General features: G+C 36.8%; 2 protein-coding genes across 4 annotated transcripts; one reads left to right on the top strand and one right to left on the bottom strand.

Annotated features, from left to right (window-relative positions):
- Nucleotides 1–2,653: 2,653 nt before the first annotated feature.
- On the top strand, nucleotides 2,654–18,424 carry LOC100254621 (7-hydroxymethyl chlorophyll a reductase, chloroplastic). Of its 3 annotated transcripts, none has more exons than XM_002285556.4 (19): nucleotides 2,654–2,801; nucleotides 2,929–3,031; nucleotides 3,185–3,269; nucleotides 5,315–5,426; nucleotides 5,802–5,886; nucleotides 6,008–6,049; nucleotides 6,202–6,280; nucleotides 11,567–11,618; nucleotides 11,714–11,776; nucleotides 12,529–12,626; nucleotides 13,315–13,350; nucleotides 13,431–13,492; nucleotides 15,816–15,843; nucleotides 16,732–16,811; nucleotides 17,552–17,621; nucleotides 17,705–17,762; nucleotides 17,854–17,918; nucleotides 17,999–18,093; nucleotides 18,176–18,424. In XM_002285556.4, exons 1-19 carry the CDS (start codon nucleotides 2,732–2,734, stop codon nucleotides 18,264–18,266), a joined length of 1,374 nt encoding a protein of 457 aa, XP_002285592.1. In that variant the 5' UTR covers nucleotides 2,654–2,731; the 3' UTR covers nucleotides 18,267–18,424. The 3 variants fall into 3 exon arrangements, with proteins under 3 accessions (XP_002285592.1, XP_019075673.1, XP_019075674.1); XM_019220128.2 differs by having other exon boundaries at nucleotides 2,673–2,801; nucleotides 2,890–3,031; XM_019220129.1 differs by lacking the exons at nucleotides 2,654–2,801; nucleotides 2,929–3,031 and adding an exon at nucleotides 3,537–3,607.
- A 3,176-nt stretch (nucleotides 18,425–21,600) lies between these two features.
- Nucleotides 21,601–23,825, bottom strand: LOC100240804 (probable indole-3-pyruvate monooxygenase YUCCA3). The gene is made up of 3 exons (XM_002282612.5): nucleotides 22,536–23,825; nucleotides 22,053–22,424; nucleotides 21,601–21,878 (listed from the first exon to the last, which is right to left on the bottom strand). Exons 1-3 carry the CDS (start codon nucleotides 23,223–23,225, stop codon nucleotides 21,672–21,674), a joined length of 1,269 nt encoding a protein of 422 aa, XP_002282648.4. The 5' UTR covers nucleotides 23,226–23,825; the 3' UTR covers nucleotides 21,601–21,671.
- Nucleotides 23,826–24,172: the final 347 nt, after the last annotated feature.

Below are 24,172 nucleotides of genomic sequence, written 5' to 3'. Positions count from 1 at the left end.
TGCTATAACCTCACCCCCAACCTCTTCTCTTGGAATGTTAATCTTTCCACAACTACTGGACGAGATCTTCCTAATTGACGGCCCAATCCCCCACCAAAGAGTCAAGGAGTAGCAGACCTCTTCAATCGAGATTTCCAACGCGTTAGGGAGGTCATCGTTGTTTGTTTTCACCAGTAATCGAGCCCACTGTAATTCCTCCAAATTCTCCATCTAGGAATCGACTGCTAAGAAGCCCCCGCACTCCTCCCCCACCCTTCTCAAAACGGTTGAGTCCCATAAAAAGATTGGTAACCCCACGATTCTTACCCAAGCCTCACTTCTTTTCTCTCCTTCAACCAAACACCCCATCTTAGGGCTTTAACTCTCCAAACGTAAAAGAAACCCCCCAATCGAGACTTTCCCAGAGTTGAGTACTCTCTTAGCTTCGACCAACAATTCAAATTCCAACAGCACCTTACCCTTTTCCATCTTTGCCAACCCTAGTTTACCCTTCAACCCCCAAGCTTTTGCCATTATAATCCCCAAATTCTCCAAATCATCTCCTCTCGCTAAGCTAGGGTTCCAATAACCAACGAGGCAATGATCAAGTTTTTTCAAATTTCTGCTCAAATCCTTCTCTCTTACCTCCACCCTAACTATTGCTCTACCTCTGCTCCTCGGCAACTAGACCACCTCTGCGAAAGTCTTTACCAAACTAGGCTTCAGCAGGCTCGTCTCGTCCTATTTTCTTTCCCTCCTTCCAGTGACTACTCCCATACTCCATAATAGCTCCGTCATTGTAGACCAACCTGCCCTTTCTCCTCTACCTTTTAGGATGAAGATACTGTAACTTTTCTTCTCCAGGTCCACAACACCTAATCGGAGAAAGCACCCCCATATTCTCATCACGCACTAGAGAGTAAGATCTCCCGTTTTCGTTCCACCCCTTTCCCATCTTCCAGCTTACACTTCTTTAATGCATTGAGTCAAGCTTTCCAAAAAGAACCCTAGACTCTCCAGTCCCAACTTGACCCAAGAAGAGATTCCTCTCTTTCTTTCCACAATAATGGTTTGCAATATGCCTTTCTTCTCCTCTACTTCGATCTCAAACATCTTCGATTCCACTCCGAAGCTACGCCCCTTCGATCTCTTCCAGAACCCCGAGCGATAAACTCTCTCTACGCATTCGCTAACGTGCACGCTCTCTCGCTTTCTCCCATTGCTCTTACACTCTCTCTCTCTCTCGTTCTCTCTCTCCCATCTCTCTATCTTCGGCCACATTCTCTTCCAAAATTATACTTCTTATTGTAAATTTATAATTTAAAGAGTTTGAGGTAAAGACCAATTTAGCCTAACATTGTACTATCCTAGACCAATCAACAAATAAAACAAGAAGAATCATCATACTAGCGTTACCAAACTGAACATGCTCCTAAAGAAAAGTTGACTTGACTCCTTTTGGACTAAGAAATTAGGAGAAAATAATCTTCCAAAAACCTGTCAAACCGAGGCCCATGTGGAAACTGTTTTGGAAAACACTTTTCCAACCTTGAGAACAAAATAAAGTTCTCTAAAACACAAAAGACAATTCTTTAAAACATAAAACACTTCTTAATATATATATATATATATATATATATAGTTTTCTAAAACAAAAAAACAAATCTCTAACAAGAACACATCAATAGCATGTTTTTTAAATACTTGAAAAAATTTTGTTTTTTTTTCATATTTAAATTCCTGCACAATTTGACAATTGATAATTGTTTCTAGGATTTGATTTCAAAAATTGTTTTTTTGATAAATGAGAACTATTTTTAAATCATTTCCAAGGAATGCCTACAATTTCTTAAACAATGTAATCACCCTCCAGGCAGTTGCCAACACTAAACAAATCGAGCACAAAAATTAGGAGAATGTATCTAGCCAAAAAAATTGGAAGCATTTTGTCTGGTAGTAAACAAACACATCCTTTAGGGAGACAACTTTCATAACACAAAATGGTCAAACAAACTTATATAAGGTTTTCACAAAAAAAAAAAAAAAAAAAAAAAAACACTTGAACATAAAAATGTTACAACTACCAAAAGTTACCCGAAAATGAAACAACTAATCCCGCAAGCTACCAACAATAATCCTATGATTTGATAAATCATTCCTTATCACCTGCATATTTTTCCATTTTTTTAACTTAATCATAACACTTCTAATTTTGTATTATTCCATTCTCCAACATTTTCTCAACAACCAAATAGGGAAAAATACACCACACTTAAAAAATACATTAAAAAACTTTGAATAATATTTATTATATATTATGTAAGTTTGAAAAAAAGAATAATATTTGATAAGGTATTTAAAAATTATTTACTTCAAAAATGTATTTGATAATAATAATTTTTAACTATTTATCTTTCATGTTCAATTTGTTGAAGAAAAATAATTGGTAAATCATTTAACTTAATTCCACTAATAAATAAGTGAAAGAATGGTGAAAAACTCAAAGAGAGAAAAGAGAAAGATAGAAGTGGCTGATAGCTTTTTCATTTAATAATCAAGGGTATTTAGAGAATTTTTAAATAGAATATCCTAGTTCGATAGCTCAATTATCCAACCCAATTGGGGTGGAAACACGATTCTCCGTATAATAAATGACAAAAGTGTTTTGGTTGGACATGGATTCATTGATACATGTGTGGTGGGTGAGCGTGTGGTTGACAACCATCGTGGGAAGTCCAAGCTCTCTGCTTCCATGGCTTGTGTCTCCGCCTCAATCCTTCCACTCTCTGTTGTTTCTTCTTCTTCCTCTTCCTCTTCCAAAGGTACTTTCTGAAACTCTTACTTTCTCTCTTTCTCTGCCTTTCTCTCTTTCCATACACTATATATTTACATTTATGTATGTAAAAGCAGTATTAGGGTGTAGTTGAGTTGTTGGTTTCACAATCACAGATGCAAACTCCAACCCAAAGTCAGTGAAGCTAAGAGATGACTGGAGGCAGAGGTCCAGACCCATTCCTCCTGGGGGCACCTACCCAGCTAAGGACCACTGCAGGTTAATTTTTCTTGCTATTTAATTTCTGATTTTCTTTTTTTCTTTTTTCTTTTTTTTTTTTTCTTTTTAATTTTTTATTTTTTATTTATTTATTTTTATTCTTTTTGTTGATAATGGGGTATTCCTGATCTTTTTTTTTTCATTTCCTGCTAGTCGCTGCGGTTTGTGTGATACATATTACATTGCTCATGTCAAGAATGCTTGTGCTTTCTTAGGGGATGGCATGTCTAAAATTGAAGTAAGTCCTTGTTTCCTCTGAATTTTCACTCTCAAATTCTGAAATTTTCTTCATGATTATCTTGTCCATAGTGGAAAAAAGTAATGGTCTGATTCATGGTAATTGCCCATATGAACACTGTTCATTTAGGATGTTAATTGGAATTTCCCTTTTTGCATTATTAATAGTCACCATGTGTGGAATAATCAACTTGACCAGAGGCGAGGGAACTATCAAACTGCTCTATATACTGATCAGTTTTTGCTAACTTACTTTTTTATTTTGAAGCTATAGTTTCTGTAGGGTCATGCTCTATGAAAAAAGAGTCAAATTGAACTCTATCTCACATGGCAGCAAAGGTTGTATTGCTCCCTTTTTTTTTTGAACTGTTTTTTTTCCTTTGGAGCCTTAATATCTGTGTCAAGATTAATTTTATTGATACATTATGGTATAATTTGAATTTTCCATCATGGTTTTTTTTTTTAATCCTATTTTATTCTTTTAGGAGTCTTTTAGGTTTCGTAGGAGAAATTGTTCTATTCTGTTTCTCATAGCATTTGAGGGAACAAAGTGTCCTTTAGTATGGAGTCATTACAAAATAAAATGGACTAATTGCAAAAAGAATTTGGAGCAATCATGAAACATACCAAGAGTGCTTTGATCTCATGGGCTTGGGTTTAGAATGAGGAGCCATAGACCCCTGGAGCAGTTCCATTCTGTCAGTTAATGAACCTCCCTTCGGTGTACGATTTTTGGTTTCCTCCTTTGTTGTCTTTTAATTTTAGGGGTATGGCTAGTAATCATGGACTTGTGTTCCTGAGATCATATACAAAATAAAGAAAATTTTGTATTTTCTTGAAATGTCAACTATGATCATCCACATTATAGGGTGTGGAATTATTGAAAGCATTATGTAAAATGGTGGACTCATTTCAAATACCTTGAACACAGTCAAAATGAGTTTATTTAAACAGAACATTCAGTTTGAAAGGTTATTCATTGTCCCAATGTTACCTTAATTTTCTTCTTGATTGCAGTATTGAAACAGGCGTTATGATTGGTATTGGACCAAATGTTCATAAGTTCCATTCTGGAAAATGTCAGACTCTAGGGCTGAGTGTACGCTTGGTGTGATAGCTTTGTGGGTCATGTCATCTCTTTGATTATCATATTCTATATATTTCACTCTAATCCATTTATATAATTAGAAGTTTATGGCCTTTTAAATCATTTTACCATTTTCCTCTTACCATATTCACAAATGATGACTTATGAATATCCTTGTTTAACATTCTTATGGCCACTTGCATAGGAAATTTAGGGGCATGTTTGGAAACTATTCTTAAATGCTATTTTATTTTTACTTTTTTCAAAAGAATAGAAAAACAATTTTCCAACCTCAAAAACATTTTTAACAAATTGTTTTTGGGAATTTGCTTTAAAAACTGGATGATTTCTTCTAACAAATTTGAGGGATTTTCAATTATTTTTTCTGACTGTTTTGAGAAACAATTGGAAAGACAAAGAATAGGCCAACAACATCTTACATAAGTTCAAAGTGCCTTCACGGAAAATAGGCTGAGAAAACTGTTTTTCATATTCGAGTTTTATAATAGAATTTTGTTCTTGAAAACGACTTTGAACTATTTTTAAGAACTATTATCAAAACCTGATTTTTGATAATTGTTTTTGAATGTTACCAAACAGGCCCTTACTATCCTTTTTCTACTGGATGTATCATCCATTAATGAAGGATGTCCCCTTGGATGTGATGGGATTGTTGTACACTTGTAGTCAACTTCATATGGATGGAACAACACTTGGATGATGAAATTGTTCTCTTTCATTTGATGAAATCAAGTATCATGATAATCACCATGCTAACTTCCTAAACCAGAATCATCAAACCTTGATTGTTAATTCATTGAACCTATGATATTGTTCTGATATGCTTGGTTATAGTAGACTGCACTTCCATGTCTTGCAGGATCCTATTCATATAATGCACTGTATCCTCTTTTCCTTGTGGTTATTCATTTATTTTTTCTGCATTTTCTTTTTATCAGAGTCTGGAACCTTTAGTCCATGGCAGAGGGAGAAAAGCGTATTCCTTGGATGAAACATATTTAGGGGTGTATGAGCAACTATTATATGCTCGTAAAACTGAGCCTGTTGAAGGTATGTCTGGCTAATTTGTAATTTTTATATTTAGGGGTCTATTAGTAGACTCTGTCTGTATGCTCATAAAACTAACCCCATTGATGGTAGGTGTTGTTAATTCATGATTTACAATTAACTGCGGGATTTCATCCCTTCATTTGCTTTTCCTTTTTAAGGTTTTATATTTCATGCTTGGCCAGCTTGTTTGAGACTTTTTCTTTGTATTTTCTCTTTTATGGTTAGCCACTTGTTTGAGACCTTTTAATCACATTTATACCGGTGAATGATTTTCATGTATGATTTTCTGACATGTATAATTGTCATGTAGATTTTGAGGTCAAATAAGATAAATGGTTTAATGTTCTTGTGCTGCTCAACTTTATACAATGGCAGGAGCCCAGTGGACAGGGATAGTGACAACAATTGCAATTGAAATGCTGAAAGCTGGCATGGTAGAAGCTGTCATTTGTGTACAGAGGTAGTGGTGGGAAGTTATTTTGGTGAATAATAGATCAAACCAGCTGTTTATTCATCATCTAAACCAATTTGCAACTGTTGTTTAATTTGGAACATTTCTGGTCTTGTTATTTAACTGACAGTGATCCAGAAGACAGACTCTCTCCAAGACCTGTCTTAGCCAGGTTTGCTCTTAGGATTTCTTTATTTGATCTGAATCACTCTTGACATTCATCAAGTTTCAATATTTCAATTTAGAGACTTTCTTTTGGTTGTTTATTTATCTTGTTAGCTCTGGTTATTGTATCTTGTCCCTTTCTTTTCCTTCCTTGAATAGGACGCCAGATGAGGTTCTAGCAGCTAAAGGCGTTAAACCAACATTGTCTCCTAATCTGAATACCCTCGCCTTAGTTGAGGTGTTTTTCATCTTCTTTTATTAATTATAGTTAGATGCCTTTATTTTTTACTTTTGTTGTTGTTGTCATTTCCATTTTTTTTTCCGTAATTGTTTCACTCTGCCATGTGCTTACATTGCTATTCTTGAAGCTTTAAATGAGCACATTGCTTAAATTGCCTTACTTGAAGTTAAAGGATAAAAAAAGGATGATGCAATTGAGGGCTCCCCAAGGTGTCCAGGTACCTGCATAATTACCTACACAAAACAAATACTAGTGAGGGATAAGGGATGCCATCCTTGCTTGAAATGGATATATATGAGTAAGGGTTGAGAGACAAGAAGTTCTGCTGAAAATGATTCTGAGAAAGCTAATGACCATTCTGGCTGCTGTTTTCTTAACTATATCTTTGAGAAGAAAGGTTTTGGTCAAGCCACAGGGCATGGAGGAGATGGATGACTATTGGATAAGGTTTTGTTGTTACCCACCATTTTTGGGTGCTTGTTGTTTGATTGGGGCTTCTGGACTTCTTTTGTGACTTTGAAAGACATCTGCCACAGGAGCTTAGGGTGTACTTATAGAAGCCTGCTATAAATCTTTGTCATGTGATTGGGTCTATCTCTAGAAGTGCACCATAAATTGAGGGTTGGTTAGCATATGGTGGAAGAGAGAGTTCACAAAAGGCTGGCCATGTGAAAAAGATAATATCTTTCTAAGGGTGGGATACTTACTATTATGAAGAGTATTGTGTCATACTTGCTCATTTACCATATGTCTCTATTTCTCTTGCCTAAGAAGGTGAGTACAAGGATTGAGATGATTCAAAAAGACTTTTTGTGGCTCTTGTTCATTAGAGAAAAAACCACCCTTGGAGGCCTTACTATTAAAAAGTTATCAACCCCTAACAAGGCACTCTTGGGCAAGTGGATTTGGAGGTTCGCCTTAGAGAATCAAGTCCCTTTGGAAGCGGATTATTTCTAGGAAGTACAGGGAGGAGGGGTGTTGGCATTCTTGGGAACGTAGGGTTGGTTTTGCTATCAGGTTGTGGAATGCTATCAAGAGAGTTTGGAAGAATGTTAACAACAAAGCCTCATTCAACATGAGCAATGGTAGAAGGATGAAGTTTTATAAAGATTGATGGTGTAGTGATTCTAAGGGTCTCCAACGGGCCGGGCCGGGCCCTTGGTAAATCTAAGGCCACGCCTAGCTCGTGGGCCCTCAAGTTGGGCGGGCTGGGCGGGCTTGGCGAGCGGGCTGAGCGGGCTTTGGGTAAAAATTAAAATACTTTTGAGTTTTGAAAGGAAGGGGATTCGAACCCCTTCCCTTATGGATCCATAAGCATTCAAGGAGAGGTAGCTACCAACTGAGCTAACCCTCTTTTGTGTAACTATTTTGCATTAGTTATATATATATATTAGAAATGTTGTATGATTTTTGAAAAAAAATAAAAGTGAGTTGACTGTTCAACGGTCACATGACCGTTGAACATGCCACTCATAATTCATAAATATCAAATATATGACCGTTGAAGGTTGAACGGTCTTGACATTTAAAAAAAAAAAAAATTAAATCCTAATATTTAAATCCCTATAAATATTAAATACCCTCAATTTTTTTCTATTCTCTCAACTCTTAACCTCTCTCCCATTCCACAATATTTCTAATTATTGCATTTTGTCTCAAATTATTCAATATTATTGGTGGTGAAAAACAAGCATTGGTGGTTCAAAGAGTTCAAATTTGAAGGAATTTCTGCTTTGGTTCTCCCACATTTTCAAATGTAATGTATACATTCAATGAATAAAATAGTTAGCAATTAATATTTTTATTAATGTAGCCTTTTCTATTTCTTGAATAATTTTTTTTTATATATATATATTTTTTTTAAGTGGCGGGCCTAAGGGCGGGCCAGCCCGCCAGGCCTAAATTGGGGCCCATGGCTCGGCCCATCCAGAAATGGGCTCGGGCCGTGGGCCGCGGGCTTTTTGGAGACCCTTAAGTGATTCTACTTTAAGAGTCTTTTCCCGCTTTGTATTTTATAACTTTGACAGAGGATGCTTGGCTGGCGGGTGTATGGGATCAACAAGGCGAGGAAAGGTACTGGAACCCTTGCTTTTTCTATGCATTTTAATGATTAGAAGATGGAAAAGGCTAAGCCTTCCTCATAAGACTTCAAGGTAAGACTGTGAGAAGGGATGGAGAGGATAGGTTGGAAAGGATGGAGGCAAAGAAAGGTAAATTTTCAGTCAAATCCTCTTACACTTTTTTAGGGTGGGAAAGAGCGGAAGCTTTCCTTTGTATTTGGAATTGGATGGTTCTAATGAAAATAGATTTTCTTGCATGGGAAGTTTCTTAGGGAAGGGTTTTGACTTTGGCTTGATTGCAAAGGAGATGATGGTCTTTGGTAAACTGATTTTTTCTCTATAAGGAAGATGAAGAGTCAATATATCACATTCTTCTACATTATCCCAATGCTAAGGTGTTATGGAATTTGGTGTTTTACTTTTTTGAGGTTGTGTGGGTGATGTCAAGTTTGGTAAGAGAAACCCTTTTAAGGTAGCATGATTCTTTTATGGGTAAAAAATGGAAGATCCAAAGGCTTGTCCTACTATGTGTGTTTTGTACATTATGGAAGGAGAGGAACCCAAGATCATTTGAAAGCAAAGAAATAATCGATCATGTGCTAAAATTTACATTTATTTGTAATCTTTTGTGATGGATTTGGATGATCATAGATGGGGTTTCCATAACTATGTTAAATCTTATAGATTGGTTAGGTTCATGAAGGAGCTTTTGTTTTTATTGCCCTTTCTTTTTTGTGTTACTTCTTAGCTTCCTTTGTTTACAATCTATGTGCTTTGATGTGCTTTTGTTAAACGTTGTTAATACATTTATTTTGTTTTTCTGTCATTTTTTTTCCCATGAGAGCTTAGTGTTTATTAAAGATTTCATGGTGGTGTGTCGGATAGAGCTTTTGGCTATCACATCTCTGGTTTGGTAATGATACTATATCCTCTCTTAGTAGAATATTATGACTCTCACAGTTTTAATTATCCTCTTGGGATTCTTTGTGTTGAAAGTTTACTTCTCCAAATCATTCTAGCCATGGATTAACTTGAGAATAATAGGACCTTCCAATTTCTAGGTATCATATCATATTTCTCTAGGTTCTTAAGCAATTACATACATGGGCCTTCATTAGTGAGGGAACCTTCTCATGGATAATTTATTATGGATAAGGCAGATAACCATTTAATTGATTAAAAAGGGAATTGCATTTCTCAAGGGTGTAGGATCACTTTAATTAGCATGCCTATGAAAATTATTTTTTAATGTTACCTGCCATTGTTCAAAGAGATTTTCTATGTTGTGGATTGAGGGCCTAGGGTGTTAGAAATAGTCTTTTAGAAATGGAACATTGATTACAGAGGAGGAGATAATGATATATAAATGTCCTCTCTTGTTTGCATTTATCTTTATCTGTTTTAAATGCAAGATCTTGGTCCTTATCTTCTTCAAGTTCATTTATAGTAAAGTCGTTCTTTTTAGTCTTGTCTAATCATGTTGATCTAGTTCCATTCTTCCCTACTAATTTTGTTTGAAAATCCCAAGTCCCATTTGATGTCAAGTCCTTTACTTAGTTAGTGACATATAATAAGGTCAACACCAATGACATGCTACAGTTGATAAGATCCTAAAAAGCTTGCAGTTCTGATGTTTGCTTGTTGTGTATGGAGAGTGGTGAAACAGTAGAACATTTTTTCTTACATTGTCCTTTGACTTTGGGTTTATAGCATAGATTATTTAAATTGACTAATTTGGACTGGGTTCCTCTAGGAGTATATGTGACATGATGACCATCTCATATAAGGAGTTGGAAAGCTCCACTAGAGGCAAGGTTTTGTGGCAAACTGCTTGTCTTGCTTTGATATGGGTTGTGTGGCGGGAAAAAAAAACACTTGGATCTTCAAGGACAAGGCAAGGACTTCAAAGGATCGTTGGGATATCATTCATTTCTTTGCCTCCTTTTAGGTCTCTTGTACCACAACTTTTAAGGCATTCTCCATAATGTGATTCTACTTGATTGGATTTTAGTGTGCAGTTCCAAAGGTGTGAGCTAGCAAGGAGTGATTGCTATTTGTACATTCCCATATGGGTTGTGGTACTTCATAATTGTATAGGTTTACTTAGTACTTTGGAGGTTCCTACACATCTTATGTTTAGTTTTCTTTGGAGGATTCCTCATCCTTTTTTGTACCTCTTGATACTTAATTTGACATTGTTGTTTCTCATCAAAAAAAAAAAAACAGATAATTAAGTACAAATAATTGTTAAGGTACCAAGTTTCTTAAAAGCTTAAGGGGCAGTGGGAGAGACTTGAACTCAAGACCTTTGGTTAACCATAATGTGTATTAGGCTAACAAAAATCAAATAAGCGCTCAAGAAAAAATCGTTGTGCTGGGGCAAGGATGTCCTACAACCAATTCCATGCTTTCAAACAAACCTTAGTGCAAAAGGGTTTGATCAATGCAAAACTTCCTGGAACATTCTTTTGGTCCTTGATTGGATTTTAACTGACTAGTGACAGAGGAAGGAGAAACCTTTTGATAGGTCACTGAACGAGCTAACTTCAAGTAGTGGGTATAAGCAAGAACTTATTATGGATCAGCTGTGGAAGATAGAGATTTACGCTCAACATGTTTTTCCATTTTAGAACCAAGAACTCATATCATATAGAATGGGAGGAATACTTGGAAATCCGTAGGAGGCCAATAGGATGAAGCCTAAATTGCTATATAATGCAACAATTGGCAACTCCTAAGAGTTGTGGAAAATTTAAAAAAATAAATTGTTAAAGGTGATTAAGATTCTATATGCATGTGTCCAATTGTTCATATGCATTAAGATTGACTCAACCGCCACTCCATTGAAAAAGAAAACACACACACACACACATACGAGGGGGTTTGGGAATCAGAAGCCAGGGTCTTGAAGGTCTCTTGTATTTGGAGGCCTGGAAGAACAGATCAGAAGCTTGAATTGTTTGCTAAGGGAGAAGCTGAATCTGTTGAAGCTTTTCTAGGGTACTACTATCTGATGCCCTCTCCATGCTACAATACCTCTGTTCCCTGCCCCTCACCCAATTTTGGTGTGGGTGCTCTCTTGGGCTGTCCTATTTTTTTTTTTTTTACTTTTCCTGTTAAAGGACTTCTTGCCCTTCCTCTTAGTCTGTAGACTATGCAATTATAATTAGTAAAATTTTGTTTTCCATTAGGCCTTTTTTTTTCATTTTCTTTTATCTGACAGGCAGCTGGTGTGAAACGTCTTCTTTTCTGTGGTGTGGGTTGCCAAGTGCAAGGTATGGTTTATCTTATGATCTGGCATTTTCCACACAAATCTTTTTATTGTTGTGACTTGTACTATTTTAATGCAGAGTGATTTCTTAAACTGCAGCATTAAGATCTGTGGAGCAACATTTGAATTTGGACAAGCTTTATGTCCTGGGCACTAATTGTGGTAATTAGAAGTTATATATTCAGTTCATTATTGTTTTATCTTGAAACATGTTGCTTACTACTAAAGGCCACATGGAAGACATGGATATAAGGATTGACATTTGCTCATGTTTGCAATACACTTCAGTTAGTTGCTAATTTCGAGTGCATTTGACAATGTTTCTCTTTGAAGTACTTGCAATGGAAACATTTTTTCTCTAGAAGTTTTTTTGGGAGAATCACCTATTAAGTATTTCTCCACAAAGCACCATAAGTGATTTTTCAATTTTTTAAATGTGTTTTCTAAGTTTTGACAAATGCCTAAGTTTTCTTCAAAAACACTTTTTAGGTTCGAAGTGCTTTTTAAAAATAATGCCAAACAGACTCTTAGTATGTGAAATTATGTGCAAATGTTCCATGTTTGAACCCCGACTCAAATTTGTGCCCACATATGCAAGTTGAGTTGAACTTGGAATATCATGTGAAGTTAGAGGCAAAATGAAAAAACTTGCTTGGCCATTCACCTTTTAATTTAAGTGGTCAAGCAAGTTTAGTATTTGACCTCTAACTGCACCACATTATTCCATGACCTTAACCCTACTCAAGTTGCATATGTGTGTACAAATTGATGCAGTTTCAATCTGCATTAAGTATATAAACAATAGACAGAGGGATGTGCATATGTAGTTTATTTTAGTCTATGCAAGCTACTGGAAATATTTGACAAATAATTGGCATCAGAACTAATTTTTTTTTTCTTTTTTTGGTTGACAGTGGATAATGGAACTCGAGAAGGACTAGATAAGTTTTTAAATGCAGCAAGCAGTGAACCAGAAACAGTTCTTCATTATGAGTTTATGCAAGATTACAAGGTTTGGACTGAACAATGCTTTCTATGTGTTTTCGATATATTTAGTGCTGAATCATATAGAGAACTATGGATCCACTTAGTAGGTAATGCTTTTTCTGGTTTGATGTATTGTACAATAAGATTGCTCTAGAAGGTCGATTCCTGGGCTTGTTCATGATCACTTTTAATAAAAATGTCAGGGTGGTTAATTGCTGGCTTACTGTGCTGGAATGGGGTGGTGGGAACCCAAGGTTTATGAGGAGTCCTTATGATTGAGAGCTGTAGGTGGCGGACTTTTTCAGTTCATTTAATCTGTGGTCATGATGGGAAGGAAAATAACTTGGTTTTGAAAGATTTCTGAAAATGATTGTTTTTCTGTCATATCCTGTAAATCACTATATGCAAGGACAGAGTATCCTTTCTGATAAAGTGTGGATGTCAATTACTCCTAAAGTTTATCTCCACGTCTGAGAAACAATGGTGAAGAAGATTCTTACTAGAGAGGGGAGAGTGGTGTGGGGAGGTGTTTGGTTTGGGTAATTTGAATTGCTTATGTAAACAAAAAAAATTGGTTCTTATTCATTCAGGGAGAGTGCAGATCTTATGCTCCTTTTTATTTCCTTTCCTTCTGGTATTATTTGGGTTCTGCCTAACTCAGTTAAGAAAATTCTGACAATCTGATGGTTTCTATTTTTATTATACTTTGATAGGTCCACTTGAAGCATTTGGATGGACATATTGAAGAGGTAACTTGGTGATATACTATTCAATTGTTTTTATATTGCAAGCATGTTGCTTCATCCAATTTTATATTTTAACTAAGCAGGTTCCCTATTTCTGTCTACCAGCAAATGAGTTAGTTGATGTTATTGCACCATCCTGCTATAGGTAATGTGTTTTTATTTTTTTCGGTACCATTTAGCAATCTTTCAAATATTTAACGAGAATGTGATGCTACAAATAACAAAAGCCTTGATCATTTGAGGCTTAAAAGGAAAAAAATTGATTGAGAAGGAATGCTATTTTTTTGTGAACATTATTTATCTATCTTTTCATCATGCTTCTCTCTTGGCAAGAGATTTATTTTTGGTAGGCAAATAGTAAATATATTAACCAGTGCCTAAAAAAAGGGTTGCACCCTATGTACACAAGAAGTGTAAAAAGGGCAATAAGAAAAGAAAGAAAAAACAAAAAACTGCTAGACAGAATAGCCATATGAAAACCTAACCATCCACAATTAATGCTCTAAAAATCTGATACGTAATTCTCCTATCCCAATGAAGCAAAGAAATTGACTTGTTGCTGAAATATCACTGGTAGACAATGGAGATGAATTGCAATGAACCTTGCTAGTGATATCATCTCTTCTGAAAGTTTTGGTTGATTAATAATGTTATCATGGTCAGAAAATACCAATTGGTCATGTTAAATGCATTTGATGCTCAATGTTTTGGAAAAGGATGATGATGTTGAAGTGCATAAGAAAGGAAGCATTTTTTTTTTTTTTGGCTTGTTTTTTTAGCCTGGGAAGCTGTGTGGGAAGGATCCTAGCCATTAATCCTTATGAGGAGAGGATGGTTGACGATCAACAAATTCAGTCTTTGTCAATGAGGAATCAGCAAACAACATCCTTATCCATTGTGATAGAGCTAGAAAGTTGTGGGACATTTGCTAACAATTTTTGAGTTGTAATGGATGTTACCAGATTCTATGAAAGAGTACCTTTTGGTTTGGAAGGGGAATGATATGGATAAAAGACTGGGAGAAGGTCTGGAGCATGGCTCCTTTTTGCTTGTTTTGAAGGGTGGGGTAATAATGCCGTATCTCTGAGTAAGTTGTTGAACAAGATGAAAATGGCCAGTAGACTTAATCTGAAAAAGGAAAGAGCTTCTGGTCTCTCTCTGCCTCTCTCTTGCACCTACGCACACATGCATAAGCCGCATCTAGCAGCTGTTATAAACCTTATGAGTCATTGTGAATCTATGGGAAAGAGTGATTAAGGCTAATAACACCAAGGTGTAAAGCAAAGCATGAGCACTGAAAAATTAGGTCAATTATCTGATAAAAAAAAAGGTCAATTATGTATTGGGGAGATTGACCAAGAAAGTCATTTACTTTAGGGTGTGTTTAATACAAAGGAATGTAAATGAAAATGAGAATGAGAATGGAGTTGATTCTCAAGATCCTCACATGAGTGAGTTTTGATTTCCATGAAAATTATTTTTTGATTCATAATCTAAATGCAGTAATGAATTAGAAATAGAATGAATTTAGTTACGAGCTTTAGAAACAGTATTGGTTTTTGAAAGGATTGGCACTAGGCCAAGAACAATGACATGGCTGGTTCTAAGGAGATAATATGAGGTGGTTTGCACAGCCTGTGCCTGTGATATTATCTCTTAAAAGGCAATCACATATCAGATCAACTAGCTATGATGGGATAAGACATGATGCCCTTACAGTTTTCATGAGACATGGAATAACATGATAGAAACTCTCATCCTTAATTTAGGAATTTTTTGGAATACTTAGTTATTGTTTCCTACATTTCTAACCCATCTTTATACAAATTATGACCTTATCAATGATATAACAAATCCTAAATAAGGGTTGTTAATGTGTCATGTCGTATTCCAATTACATGTGAAACTGTGGATGACCACTGATCACGGGGTGGAAAAGTGAATCCTAGTTGCTTAATCTGAGAAAATGCCCAATCAAACACTATAGATGCTCCCTTACAGTCCCAGGTAAAAGAATTAACAGAATCTTGGCACCTTGGCACGTCTAGATGCTTGCCTAGTGCAAATTTGGCCAAGCTGATATTTGTGCATATTTGGGTGTGTGTATATACATATATATATATATATAGAGAGAGAGAGAGAGAGAGAGAGGAGCCTTTTTGACAGTGGGTGTATAGGTCCTGTATACCTTGAGTCACTCTTTTGGCACCTCTTCTTAATATATTCTCCTTTATCTATCAAAAGAATATATATATATATATATACAGAGAGAGAGAGAGCTGGTACATCATTGCCTTTACCTCTTATTGTGCCACTGGTCTTATGATTATTCATATTGTGAATTGTTTTTACAAGTTGTTTCAACTTACTTTTTTTGTTAATATACAATATTTCTACATCCATTCATTTTTGTGTTTTTTCCTATTGAAGCTTTTTCTAACATGTTGAAGTTTTGTTGTGTCATACAGCTGTTTTGACTACACAAATGCATTAGCGGTGAGTTTTTATCTATTCTCACTGAGTTGTAAGGTCTTAATAAGCCTTCATTAGTTACATAGCATTTATTTTTAGTGTAATTATCCTTCTTGTGCTTTGCATTTTATACTGATAAAATTCAGTTTTTGTCCTCACTTATGGTTGTTGAGTTTTGTTTTAATGTCATATTATTATTTTTTTCTATTAACAAATTTGATGGGCAATATGTTGTACATGGAATAGAGGTGGGTAGAGTACAAAGTGGCTTTTGTATTACCAAGTCTCCCCTAAAGTATCCAATTTTTTTATAAAGCTTTTTAATTAAGTGTGGTGAAATTTCAGAAATAGATTGTGAACAAAAATTTGTTATTTCTTGTCTTATTTGCAATACAGAATCATTTCTGGCATCGTATCATTTGAATAATAAACATTGATGAATCATAATGTTAATGTGGGATTTGTATATGCATTGGATGATGTTAGAGACAAAACATGGAAGCACATTCACAATTTGACATATAAAGGCACATAAAAATTGATCAGTATATGTACACAAATTTAATACCAAATGAACATTACTCAACTGGACAAGGTGTTGCTAACTAAGTTGGAATATGCTACAGAAATTTACTTTTGCAATTCTGATATACTAATGCTCTTTTATTTCTAACCATGAAGATCCTTGTAAACTTGGTTTTTCCATGCATCAATAGACACAAATAAACTAATATGTTTGGGTTGCTCTACTCTGTCTCTCTTCCCAGCATCCAGTTAGTCAGAATGGTTGAATGGTACCTTAGAATGATGTAATGTTTAGGAAAGAAAACTGTTTTCTTTCTCATACACAGGAAAAGTACTGTAATGTTTTGTTGCTAAGGGAAGTCTCTTGGTATGCCTACATAACTTCAGGACTTGGTGGTGGGATACATGGGTGTGCCAAAATACCCTGGAGTAAGCATGACACAACATCCACAATATGTTACAGTCAGGTAATGTCACTCTGCAATTTCAACTGTACCGTTATCTTGTTAGAGCTCATATATTTTTTTTTTCTTTATTTTCATTAGTCCAACTATTGCTTCTTGTATGCTATTTTGATTCTTGGAGGACCCCTTTGATGCATTTTGTGAATTTGTCTGGGACTGGATTCAGATTATATGACTCCCCACTAAAGTGGCTTGTTGTCATGGACAATGGTGAGAGAAAAATGTTTGACAGTGGATTTTTAATTAAAATAAAGCGGTTAGTTTCTAAGTGCATAGTGTATAAAGAAGAGGGAGAATCACTAGATCATTTATTCCTCTGCTATCAAGTGGATTTGAGTTTGTGGGCCTTCAACTTCTCTTTACTTGGCTGCACGGGGTTTTACCTCCAATCAGCTTTTGATTGGTTATTGGAGCTGGGTGCAAGAAAATAAAAGATAGTAGGAAAGGGGTCCCTCATCTCCTCTTTTGCTGCATTTAGAAAGAGAAATATACAAATCTTTGAAGATTTTGTTCCATTGTAAATTTCAGGAGTTGTGTTGCTGAAAAACTCTCTGTAGGGGCATTGAAGCTGGATTTTCTTTCATAGAGTTCTTAGAAGATAGCAGATTTTGACTAGTTAGTTTCCTTCATTTGCTGTGTGTTTTGTATGTGCATGTTGCAGCCTCATTCTTTTTCTTAATAAGTTTATTTATTCATCAAGAGATAAAATTTTGCTCTCTTTTGTTTACCCCTTGAAACGGAAGAAATGAACGAGGAAGAGAAATGCTCAGCCTGGTAGAGAACCTTTTGGAGATTATTCCAACCACCAGTAGTGTAAAATCTGCAGCTCTACCTTGTTGGTTTGCCAGGAATTTTTTCTGAAAAAAAAAAATTTGACTTGAAAGACACTTTTTCAGGGAGATCGGCGTCCATTTGTTATGGAAACAGTCAAGGCAGATGATAATGCAAAGTTGGGTATGACTATTAAGCACTTATAGTTTCCTAAGTGATTTGTGTGTGTGATTTGGAACTATTCCTAATTTTTGAAAATTTTCTTATCTCTTAGGGAAGGGTCCTTCTCAGCCTGCCCCGAAATTTGTTGGGAATTTGATAGCATTTATTCTAAACTTGGTGAGGATCCTTATGCATGATGCACTTGGTCATGATATTAATTAAGAACTCATTCATTTTGACTTGGTCATTTGGTTCAGATTGGCCCAAAGGGTCTGGAATTTGCTCGTTACTCGCTAGACTACCATACAATCCGGAACTATATATATGTAAATCGCATGTGGGGAAAACAAAGGTATGCTGTAAGTTGTGACAAATACTGACTATCATAGGGCTTTGAAGTTGCATTTTGACAGTTGCAATTTTGATAAATGCAGAGCTGACAGGCACATGCCCTCGTATGCAAAGAAACTTGTGGATTTGTATAACCAGAATGGTGAAATAGATAAGATGCTTTCCAACAAATAGTTATTCTAGCCGGTGAATATGTTCAATAGCAGGGAACTTTCATGTAGGTGAAATTTTGAGTACATTCTTCATTCTCTATTCTGAAAAATCATTCTATACATGTCTTTATGGTGATGACAATGTAGTTTTAGTAAAGATCAACGTTTCTTCCCCTTTCAGATTGGTGTCTATATTGTACATGTGTGCATGTGTTGCATGATGATAATCTATGGAAGAGGCTAGATATACTGCATGATCTGAATGGTTATAGACAGAAACAAGCAAACATATAACTGAAAAAAATGGTATAGAGGTGCATGGTATACATTTGTTCTTGAAAATCCAACAACTTAGTTCATTAACTGGGTGAAAAATGCAGTTTTCCAATCATAAATATCTGAGCAAAGTAGCTTCATATGAACTGGCAGAAGTTGCAGAAAAAGTATAAAAGATGAAGCAGCAAGCAAATTACTAAGAAAGGTGTATTAGAAGCCACTGACGATATTGTTGTGTGTTTCTAGATTTTTGCAAAGCTGTTAGGTGATTTGATTATAAGTTGAGTTGGGTCAACTTTAAAATAGCGATGCATCCCCAGGATCAATGATGCCAATATTATATTTACTAGATCAACTCTTAGCATTAGGACAATACCAAAGCTCCAAGTTATGCTAGAACTGGAAGAGTTTAGAATATGTGAATATGGCTGAGCCAGGGCTTGTTCACAAGCTTACTGAATCTTGTCTGTTAAAATCCAACTCTCTTTGCCTTTACCAACCAATTACAACTTAATACAAAAGCTTCCTGAATCCTTCATCACATGCAAAGTTCCTTGGGATGTTATGCCTGTAGAGCCATTCACAAACTTATTGAAGCCAGTGTTGGAGTTGCTCAAAATTTTCTTTTCAAGCAATTCAGCTTCAAACTTAGCACTTGGACTGGATTTTTAAGATAGAGAATGAGGTTGAAGGAGCCATATTTAGCTGTTCATAAGTGGGCTTTTTCATTCATAATCCATATACCAAATTCCCAGTACATATATATTAACCTTGTGTAAGAAATGAGCTGCGAGATCTGACCACAAGCTCAGCTTGTATGAGTGGCTATCAAGGGAAGCCTCATTTCATTTGACATCCTCAGGTCTGTCCACGTCCCTGAGTTGACCCAAGCTAAGCCGGTGAAAAAAAAAGAAGAAAAAAACAAACTTATTCTATAATCAAGTTTTGGTGTGTCCACCGTATGGACCGGGATTGGTGGATAAAACTTGGAGCAACTCAGAAACTTGGGAGTAGCACACCACTTTTTACACAAACCCCCATTGATCTAACTATGATTGGGCGAGCAAAGAAATCCATCAACAGCAAACTTCACTAAGATGATGAAAACAATTCAGTCCTTTTGAGATAGAGTATAGCATGTATATGTCAAACCAATAAAATAGTGGTGTATTCAGCCTAAGAAATTCGTTAGTACAAGAAGGTATGGTGCTTTTGATGAAAAGAAAACTGAGGGGAGGGTACAGCCGGTGGCCGCCCCATGTGTCTCCACTCTTTCTAGTTTGTAACACTGATTCTTTTAAGTAAATATACACATATAAACTCAGTAGACATGATGTCTTTGAGGCTGTAAGATTAGGATCCTAGTAAATGTTAAGGATAGAAATGCAAGAAAATGATCAGAACAAGAAGGAATGGGCAGTGTGGAAATGAGGAGGGCTGTAGAGGGGTGGGCACCCCATGTTCTTGTATTTCTTGGTAACCGTGATGTCGAAGTGTACATAAACTTGGTATAACTCCCTGATCAACATGTCGCAGTGGGGTCTGCAAAACTAGGGTACAAGGGCACAGTCCAACCCAAGTAAATGGCACTAGATTGAATGCAAGAAATCTATTACAACAAGAAGGAATGGGCAGTGAGGAAGTTGGTAGAAATATAGGTGGTGGCCACCCCATGTTCTTGTGCATCTTGGTAACAGCGATGTTCAAGTATATATCAACTTGGTATAGCCTCCTCCCCATCGGTATGTCGCTTCGCGGGGCCTGCAATACCAAGGCATAAGGGAGGGTACACCACCCCAGCTCAAGTAAGCAGCAATGGAGGAAGAGGGATGGGCTTTTGGGGAGGAAGTGAAGGGTCTTGGTGGTGGTGGCCAACCCATGTGTACTCACAAGTAAAAGGTTGCATGGCTACAAAAAAGCAAAGCAATTTTCATGGAAAAGGACACAAGTACAGTTGTGGTTCTCAATGCTGCAAGCTGGAAGTAGTGCAAAATTCAGACACTACTAAACCTTTGCTCAAAACAAGCTGAAACAAAACTGCAGACCTTGTGCTATATGCTCAATCAGGGACTGCGATTCATTCACATCATCATTTCTTTCAAAGACTTTTTAGTGTGTGGTGGTGAAGAAGTTATAGAATAGGCCCTTCTGCATGCTTGAATCAAAAGCATGGGTACTCATATGGGTTGTCCTTATTTTGCATATTCTTGAATTCTATAGTGTTTCCTAACTCAAGTTGATCACAATAGGATAGAAAAATAAATGTTAAAAAAGTGCAGTCAGAGCTTTGCCTTTGTATAGTTAATAGTTTAATGGGCTTTGGAGAGTGGAGTGTTGGATTTCCTCTGAAAAAAAAATGTTGCATGTTTTTTACTTGAGGAGAAGAATTTGTGGATGGAGGGAGTTGGGGGGAAACCATGTCAGAAGCATTGGGCAGTAGAAGTCTCATCCATTCAAATGTTTGCATACCAATGTGAGATTTCAGAGGCTGCAGTGTCAGATCTATTTATTCTTTCCCTTGTTATTGTGGGCTCTATCCATGTGCAAGACAACATAGAGACAGAGACTTGAAACCTATTATTGTAAGTAAAATTGGTCAGAGTCAGGATCACATTGAAGAGAATTGCCATGTTGTGGAGAATAAAGGAGTTGGGGTCCATCATATTTAGTGGGCCGTAGGTGGACCAGATTCTGGAGAGAGAGCCCATCTGTTGTATTAATGACTAGATGGATGGATGGATGGATAGATGACCATCTGTTGTATCGATGACCAGATTGGACTGTGGAGGGAGGGAGAGAGGAAGAAAGGGAGAAGTAACCAGTCTTTTGGGAATTTGATAAGGACTATTATTGAACTGTCATGCAAAAATCCCTTTTGACAACTAGAAAAACAAAAAGCCTCATCTTCCTCTTTACAAAAAATGCCCAATTATTTTTCAAAACTGGGGACTCTTTTTGGAGAGGGCTGCTTTCTGTGCTGTATCAAATGTTCCTTTCTTGTGTTTTTACATTCTTTTCTACACAAAACCGATCAAAGTTTTGATCAATCAGTCACCCCCCCCCCCCCCCCCCCCAAAAAAGAAAAAAGAAAAAATATCAAAATGCTCATGAACACTCTTTACTAGTGTTGAGAGTCTGCCCCCCCATGGTATTAGAAATGTGAAAAGCATCTCATAAGGCATTTTATCTGCTTTGTTTTCCAGATTCTGCCAATGTCATCTGCTACTCTAGCTGCATCCATAGATGCACCAGACAGGCCTCTCTTAGTGAACCCAACTGCATAAAGCCCAGCTTTGCCTTTCCACCCATTTGGGAATGGAGTCTTTGGCAATCCATCTTCGGAAAAGAAATCATTATCCTGCATCAACAACATCATTTCACACCATTTTAGCCCTTATTCAATCCCAATTATACAGGTTACAACTACCTTAATAAAAGAAGAGAGGATCTAAGAGAGACTCAACTCCTATAACTGTCACATAAATGCAAAATGGAAAAATTATAAAGTAATAAATTCTGTAGGAGTTCCCACCTTCAGCCATGAAGGGACATTGCTGCAATACCCAGTAGCCAGAATAACACAATCCATCTCAAGATTTTCGCCATTAACAAACTCGACTCTGCCACGAGAAAATCTTTTGATTCCGGGGACCACCCTGATCTCACCAGATCTAATCCTCTCTAGTGCACCAATATCTAAAACTGGGGTCTTTCCTTGAGTGTTCTTGAGCTTTAAAGGACCCATTGATGGCCTTCTCAGACCATATTTTTCTATATTACCCAACAAGAGCCTTGCAATAATTAGCAATATCTTATCAACGAGCCAAAGTGGGAGCCATTTCATCATCAAAACTGCTAATTCAAAGGTTGATCTTCCCAGGACTTCCCTTGGTAATACATGAACCTGTGGAATAAAACAGAAAGAAAATAACCAGTTAAACTCAGACTCAGAGAGCTGAATTTGATGGTAGAAGACCAACATATATGGGACAGAGGATAGTATATCCTCACTCACCGAGTTCCGAACCACCATTGATGGAATTGCTTTGTGGTTGCAGAGGTCCAGAGAGACCTCCATGCCAGAATTTCCACAACCCACTACCAGTACACGCTTTCCTTGATAGCTCTCGCCAGATTTGTAGTCACAAGCATGCATGACACTCCCACCAAAGTCCTGCAGCCCTTCAAATTCTGGAACCACCTTCTCTGCATTCTCTCCTGTGGCAACCACAAGCCACCTGCAAATGTACTCCACTTCACCCCAGTTTGAACCGCTTGTTGAAATGGTCTTGACCTGCCATAATCCACAAGTTTCATCATACTTGGCAGACTGCACTGACTCATTGAATCTCGGGGTTATTTCAAAATGTTTTGCATAGGATTCAAGATAGTCAATGAACTGGACTTTGGTGGGGTATTCTGGGAAGTTGTCTGGAAATGGGAAGTAAGGCAGTTGACAGAATTGTTTGGGCAGGTGAAGCTTGAGGCGGTCATAAGTGTGGTTTTTCCAAAGGGAGGCAATGCAGTTGGCTCTCTCCAGGACTACAAATGGAACACCCTGTTTTTTAAGGCCTGCACTGATGGCTAGACCTGAAGGGCCTGCCCCTACTATTACAGGTCCATTCACCCAGATGCACCGAGAAACATAGTCTTGCTGGTCAAAATTTTGTATCATGGTTGGTATATGAAGACTACTGCAACACATTAGAAAGTAAAGGGTCTAAGGTGATATATGACAAAAGAGGGTAGAAGGTATTACAGAATCAACAACCAAGGCAATATAGTAGGTTAGGGAGGAGAAAGAACAATGAGAACACTGTTCTCCAATTGAAGAAGCAAGTTGAAAGCTGGATAGGACAAAGAGAAAAGTGCACAGAATAGAATGTAGTTTGTTTGAAAGCAATGTGTGGAGGGGGGGAGAAGGATGGGGGGGTGTTTAAATAGGGATATTGGCCATGAGAACTGCATGTGATTTTGGATTTTTAGGAAAATGATGTTGAGGGTCAAATGATAAGCTCATGGCTGCATTCATTTGTTTATCCCATTAATGCGCGCTAATAAATGATGGTTGAATCTTTGAGAGAATCAATCTCATTCCCCCAATTGAGTCCCGTCTACCGCAATTGAGTGGGTATCAAATCTCATCCCATGGGGTTCATCAATTTATCAGGGCCTTGTGGGGAAATTCCTCTTCAATGAAACTTCCATCCATCCACACGCCTTCTTTTCTTAATTCCTTTCCGAGAAACCCCCTCAACTCCATTCCAATCACCAGTACAAGTCTTGCCATATCAGCACAGCACAAGTCAAGGACCAATCAATTCTCAGTTTGGCAATTCCAATTTCCCTTCTATATTTCTGTCAAAAATTATAGAAGGAAAGAATGAAATTTGACAAACCAAAACAGTTTTTTCTTCCAGATACTTCACTTATGGTGACATATAAGTCTGAGTCAACAATTAATTCATTAAGAAGACCACAGAATGTGAAGCACAACACATTTAATGATTTTTAATGTTAAGTACCTTTCATTTGGTATTTCATGGTAGCACCTGTCAATGTTAAAGTCGAATCTAGAAATATGATAAAATCAACGAATCATCGACCTGACCTGATTTTTCTATGATAAGCCCATTTAGTCAGGCTTCATTT

This window comes from Vitis vinifera, chromosome 5 (assembly GCF_030704535.1).
Source record: "Vitis vinifera cultivar Pinot Noir 40024 chromosome 5, ASM3070453v1".
In the NCBI taxonomy this organism is placed as follows: Eukaryota; Viridiplantae; Streptophyta; class Magnoliopsida; order Vitales; family Vitaceae; genus Vitis; species Vitis vinifera.
This window is presented reverse-complemented; position numbering and strand designations above follow the sequence as displayed.

What these genes read in the sequence shown, in the direction of transcription:
- LOC100254621 (XM_002285556.4), top strand. Translation starts at nt 2,732, where the DNA reads ATGGCTTGTGTCTCCGCCTCAATCCTTCCACTCTCTGTTGTTTCTTCT. An exon ending in TGTCCTGGGCACTAATTGTG is followed by an intron (nt 11,777 to 12,528) that starts GTAATTAGAAGT and finishes TTTGGTTGACAG; the next exon opens with TGGATAATGGAACTCGAGAA. An exon ending in CGCATGTGGGGAAAACAAAG is followed by an intron (nt 18,094 to 18,175) that starts GTATGCTGTAAG and finishes TGATAAATGCAG; the next exon opens with AGCTGACAGGCACATGCCCT.
- LOC100240804 (XM_002282612.5), bottom strand. Translation starts at nt 23,225, where the DNA reads ATGTGTTGCAGTAGTCTTCATATACCAACCATGATACAAAATTTTGAC. An exon ending in CAATGGTGGTTCGGAACTCG is followed by an intron (nt 22,425 to 22,535) that starts GTGAGTGAGGAT and finishes TTTATTCCACAG; the next exon opens with GTTCATGTATTACCAAGGGA. An exon ending in ATGTCCCTTCATGGCTGAAG is followed by an intron (nt 21,879 to 22,052) that starts GTGGGAACTCCT and finishes TTGTTGATGCAG; the next exon opens with GATAATGATTTCTTTTCCGA.